Raw genomic sequence first — 6000 nt, forward strand, 5'->3', positions numbered from 1 at the left:
TCCAGATCATTTTACAGATGAAGAAACTAAGGCAAACAGGGTTAAGTGAGTTGCCCAGGATCATACAACTTGTTAGTGTCTGAGGTCAGATTTGAACTCATGAAGATGATTCTTTCTGATTCCAAGCCCAGCATACTATCTACTATGCCACTATGCTATATACTATCTACTGTGCCACCAACTTTCCACTCATTCCAATAACCTCCATTAAAATCTTTCTCTGATAATTCTCAGACTTAGGAGGAAAGGAATAAGCATTTCTAAAGAATCTACTATGCACTAAAAATTGTGCTTTTTATAAATATTATCACATTTAATCCTCATAATAACCCTGCAAGACAGGAGTTGTTATCAACATTCTGTAGACAAGGAAACTGAGGCAAGCAAAGACTAAGGTAACAGAACTAAATAGTGTCTGGAGTCTTTCTGACTCCACAGCCTCTATACTACCAAAGTACATGTGAAAAAGTTGAAGCCAAGGATGTTTTTGAAAACATAGGCAACTATGTGGCACAGTATATAGGGTACTGGACTTGAAATAAGGAAGATTCAGATCTAGTCTCAGGTGTTTGTTAGTTGTGTCACTTAACCCTGTTTACTTCAGTTTCCTCATCTATAAAATAAAATGAGGAGGAGAAGGAAATGGTAAACCACTCCAAGTATCTTTGCCAAAAAAACCCCCAAATGAATTCATGAAAATTAAGACTCAGTTGAAATGACTGTAGATAGCAAGGTACAATGGAAAGACCACTGTTTCTGAAGATACATGATGATAGTCATGGTTGGACCTGGGTTCTAAATCTGCCTTCAACATTTGTAACTAGTATGATCTTGGATGATTGTTTAACTTCTTCCTGGGAATCATCTTCCTCATGTGTGAAATGATGAGGTTGTGCTAGCTGACCCCTAAGAGCCCATCAAGTTTTAGTTCTTTAATCACAAAATAACTGAAATAGACAGGTCTTCCCCATTATCTAGGCTCTTTAACACTGGACTATGTTCTCTCTTTTTAAAAGCTTAGATCATGTTTTGCCCTAGATGGGTTTATTTTGTTTTCTTCTCTATTTCCATCTCCATTCCCTGAAGTTTATACTTAGCAAATTGTTATTGAGCTTCATCTTCAGTATTCTCTTCACCTCCTACATACTCCTACCCTCCCTAAAAAAAAGAAACATTATTATTGTGTTCTTCATGTTCATTATCTATAATCAGAGCTTAATGGTTCAGAAATTAACGGTTCAATTTTTTAATGCAAGATTTTTGCCCTAAAAATTTTGATATGAAACAATTTAAGACAGAAAGCCTTTACTAAAGAGGGGACAAAGTTCAAAGGAAGACTAAATATATAAATTTCGTTTGAGAACTAATGTATTTCTTGTTTTGGTTTCAATCTAGTCAGTCTATGGATTACAAAATGATATTAGAAGTCACAGCCCAACCCACACACCCATACCAGAAACTAAGCCTCCAACAGAAGATGAACTGCACCAACAGGTTTGTTAACTTTCCAAATAACTTGAAAAAATATTATTGCAAAATTAATGTGAGAACCTGCTGGTAAATGTTACTACTGTTTATGTGTTACACATTATGTAGTGAAAAATGTGTTCAAAAGTTATTTTCTCATTTGATTCAGCAATGATACTCAAACTTTTATTTTTCTTAATAATGATATTTAACATTTACCTAGTACTTTAAGTAAAATGCTTTATATACATTATATTATTTGATCCTCCTATGAGCCATTTATTCCCCAAGTCACTTTTTCCTTTGTTTTCAACTCTCTTTCTGATTATTAAAAGTAAAAACATAAATTTTTCCCTAGATACTTTCATTCCATGGTTCCCTCTTAACAGCCCCAGTTATCCCCAAGAATACCAAGTTGAGACCAAATATAAGGTTCAGTCACAATGTACATACAACCTGAAATTTGATGCCACCATTGCCAATTATCTTTTCTTAATTTTATGATTCTGACTTCTATTACTCAGAGCTTAAGATGCCTTGAGCTGCCCACACATGTATGTGCCCATACACATGTATGAGAATACAATCAAAGACAAAATACTATTCAATTTATGAGGAAACGATTATTGCATTATTGATAAAGTTCCATACTTTTAATTCTTAGTGTACATGTAACATTTTGTAGAACATGCCTCCACCAACTTGCTAGGTGAGCCAATAGAAAACTGTTGCCTTGCTTCAAAATACTCTGCGAACCCATATGCCCTAAAACCAGAAGTCACAAGCCCCAATCCATGCTAACCCAGAAGACTCAGCTCCTTTTGGAAAAAAAGAAAAGAAAAAGATATAATGAGAAAAGTAGCAACAAAACCTTTTCCCCATGGACCTGGGATATAGTATCCAACAAATGTACACATCAGTGGAAAGGATATATACAATCAAAGAATATATGTGGCTAAGACTCACACATGAAGAGGAACATATGGCAAGCATACATATAGCCAAGGAATATTCATAGAAGAAGGACAAGTCAAAATTCCATAGTCATAGGGTCATTGATATATAATGTTGCTAATTTTCTTCTGCCAGTCCTGCTTCCAAGTAGCCTTGTATTCTTTGCCAAATACTACTCATCTAGACTTAAAAAACTCAGAAACTGCTCTGTAACTGCTGTCTTATCTAAAATCTTTGAATTTCATTTACTCAAGGGAAGAATAAATAATCATGTGTTGTTTTAGCTTGAAGCTTTTTGAATTCTATTGGAAAACCAGAAGTGTTTTGGCTAGTACCAGCAACAAGCTTCACATTAGGTTATTTTATCTTGTTCCCTCAAAATCTTGACTATGAAGCCTTTCATTTTCATATCAGGAGAGCCTCAGACCTGGAACTCTGCTTAGAATAAAGAACAAGAACTTCTCTACTCCCTAAGGCACTCACACTCGGTCTTTTCTTCAGATTCATATTCCTGATTCAGCATTTTAGGTCCCTCTCTCAAAATTCTAAGCTATAGTCCTTAGATCATAAATAGCATTTAAGCTGTCTATGTGGGGAAAATGTAAATGATAGTAGATATAGATAGATATCTTTATTTTCAATTAACTTAACCTCTAGCCAAAGTATAACACTTACAATAATTATTTATAAAGATTACTTTGAGAAAATGTTTTCAGGTATCATTTTATTAGAGAACTTAAAGAGAAGTTTAGAGCCCCTGTCTGATTTATGCTGACTACTTAAATATCTTTCAACTTTAATCTCTGAAGACTGGGTTCTACCTAGTTAGGTAGGGAAGCTAGGATGATAGCTTCCCCATTTATCAAATTCAGTCTCTTAGATTCTCAGATTAGGTGATTGGGTAGAGAAATTGAATGGAGAGAACATTATGTCCTAAGGATAAGATCACTTACTTCTTCATTCAACAAATTCCTGGACTTTTCCTATACAAATATAGTCAAAATGAAAGTTTCTGAATTTTGAGGTATATCCTAACAAGAAATGAATAGAGAAAGAAAAAGAGGCCAATGAATTGGCTGAGTCTCATGAAATTAGGTACCTGGGTAAGTGATCCATTTACTACTTGTCCAGAACTCTGGTTAAAAATTTCAGGAATTTGATATATTATCAAGTCACTCAGGGATGATTAAATTCAAGGAAGTTGATTCTTGTTAACCACATATATAAGAAACTGACAGAATAGAAAAAAAGAAAGAAGAAAAGAAAAAAAGAAAAGAAATAAAGAAGGAAGGGGAACAAGGAAGGGAGGGAAAGTCTTTACAAATATTATTTAATGAAGGATATATTTCTCCAGAATACTCATATCTGGTGTCAAAATACTTGGGAAACCTAATTAGTTATCCACAGACTAGGGACCTAGATAGTTATGATGGATAAATTTAACTGGGGTAGTGATAAAGTCTTATAAACTACATATACTTTAATCTATGGGATACTTCTCTACTAACTCTTGTGGCTAAGATACACCATATCCACTTGGGTGATACTAAATAAAAATTAAGAAATATTAAGATTTTACTATCCCTTTTTCTTGACTTATATTAACATTTCAGTTCTGTAATTCATTAATTTTAATGGGATCCCTTAGACTGTTTCAGTCACAAATTTAATTTAATTTTATTTTTCTTTTTATTTGACTCTCTTCCTCCTAATGCTCTCCTGTGCATTAGCTTATAGAGGGATTATTAACAGTTGACTTGGTGTTGTATTAAAAAAGAGTGTAAGCATTATAGACCCTTTCCTAATGGATTTTTAATCTATATGAGGCACTGCATTATTAGAAATTGTTTCCATGGAAGCATTTTAAGCAAAAGTTTTATTCATGCATTTTTGTGTACCGGGTGGGGCAGTCAAGGCAGATGGAGAGATCTGGAGATCAGATATTTTTCTAATCATGTGCCTCTGATGTTTCATTTGTCTGGCTTTTAGAGGCAATGAATCAGATTTGGACAAAAGATTGAAAGCTACAAATGATTAATGAATTTCATTTCTTAATGAAGTTTTGGTTAAAATATGACTGTTCTTTAGTCTTTTTTTTTTCATTTAATAGGATGCTGAAGTAGTGATTTACTTTTTAAGAGAAAGAAGACATCTTTTTTTGCTTAATTAAGCAAAATACTCAATGATTTTATCTGCAGGTTTTAGATTGAACTATCATTATGCTTATTTAATGTCTCATAATTTGATTGAACTAGAGAGTAAATTAGTTATTTGAATATGAGTTTTACCCATCTTTTTTTTACTTCCAATAGATACTTTTGATTTTATTTAAATTTTTTTGTTTCTGTATTGATCAAGCATCAGTTTATCACCCTCAGATTCACAATTTAGAAATGGAAGTTGTGTGAGTAGAGGAAAATATCTATCACTCCTGTAACTGTTTCCTCCTCTTTTTCTTTTTCCAGATTAAATACTGGCAAATACAGTTAGACAGACATCGGTTAAAAATGTCCAAAGTTGCTGATAGGTAAGGATTTTTAAGATGTTACCATTTTAAAGTCATAAATTAAAGATAAGAAGAAATATATCAAAGACAGCAATGAAATGTGAGTGAATAATTCAAGATTTCTCAGAAAGAGCAGAAAAAGAAGTTGTTACCTGAAAGGAATGATAATTCTTTTCTTGGATCCTCACATGCATAAGAAACATCTCAATTTAACTTCAGTTAGAATATAAATTGAGCTCCAAATCTCCTTATTTCAGATAAGAGTGAAGTTTCCAGTTTCCTGGTTCAATTTAATACAGTAACAATATTGTTTTGTTCTGGGTTTTTTTTTTTTGCCAGGTTTTCCCAAGGCCACACAGCTAGGTAATTATTAAGTGTCTGAGGTCTGATTTGAATTCAGGTACTCCTGATTCCAGGGCCTGTGCTCTAGCCACTGTGCCACCTAGCCTCCCCAACAATATTGTTTTAAGAACAATTCTGAATGACTTGTTTTTACAAATACCAAAATTTTACAAATATCAAAATTAACTACAAAGGACATATGAAGGAAAACACTGTCTGCATTCAGAGAAAGAAGTATCAAATAGAAATATTTATGGAATGTATTATATATATATATATATATACATGTTTACATATAGGAGTGTAGGTATGCATTTATACACACACATGTTTGGATGTGTGTATATATCTATATATCTATATATCTATAGTTATCTATCTATCTATTTAAATATATAGTTGTGTCTATTAGTAACCATCACTAGCGCAAGAGGTGAGATGGGGGAAGGAAAGAAAAAGGGGAAAAAATGAAGTTACATGATGACTTTATTATGTAATTAAAACAATAAGAAGTTAGACATAATAGATTTGCAGTTTCATGCACTATCATCTTTTTTTCTATTCTACTATGTTTTGGAGATGCTTTTTTATTTAAGTTCAGAATAAAACAAATAAAATTTAAAACCAAAAAATTGTAAGATTTTTTGGTAAATGATATTTAGCTCCTATATCACTCACCAAATGATCTTCTTTGTTTGAGCAGAGGTCTGCATTTTAGCTTATTTCACCTA

The 6000-nt window shown here is 32.7% G+C and overlaps 1 protein-coding gene across 7 annotated transcripts in view; it reads left to right on the forward strand.

The window, feature by feature from the left end:
• Positions 1-6000, forward strand: part of RGS7 (regulator of G protein signaling 7) — a 667263-nt gene that overhangs the window by 589220 nt on the left and 72043 nt on the right. For all 7 annotated transcript variants that reach the window (XM_074220439.1, XM_074220438.1, XM_074220441.1 and 4 more), the window contains 2 exons: positions 1396-1494; positions 4887-4948. In XM_074220439.1, coding sequence (XP_074076540.1) covers positions 1396-1494; positions 4887-4948 — 161 coding nt within the window. The remainder of the gene's footprint in view (positions 1-1395; positions 1495-4886; positions 4949-6000) is intronic.

Source organism: Macrotis lagotis, chromosome 2 (assembly GCF_037893015.1).
Source record: "Macrotis lagotis isolate mMagLag1 chromosome 2, bilby.v1.9.chrom.fasta, whole genome shotgun sequence".
In the NCBI taxonomy this organism is placed as follows: domain Eukaryota; kingdom Metazoa; phylum Chordata; class Mammalia; order Peramelemorphia; family Peramelidae; genus Macrotis; species Macrotis lagotis.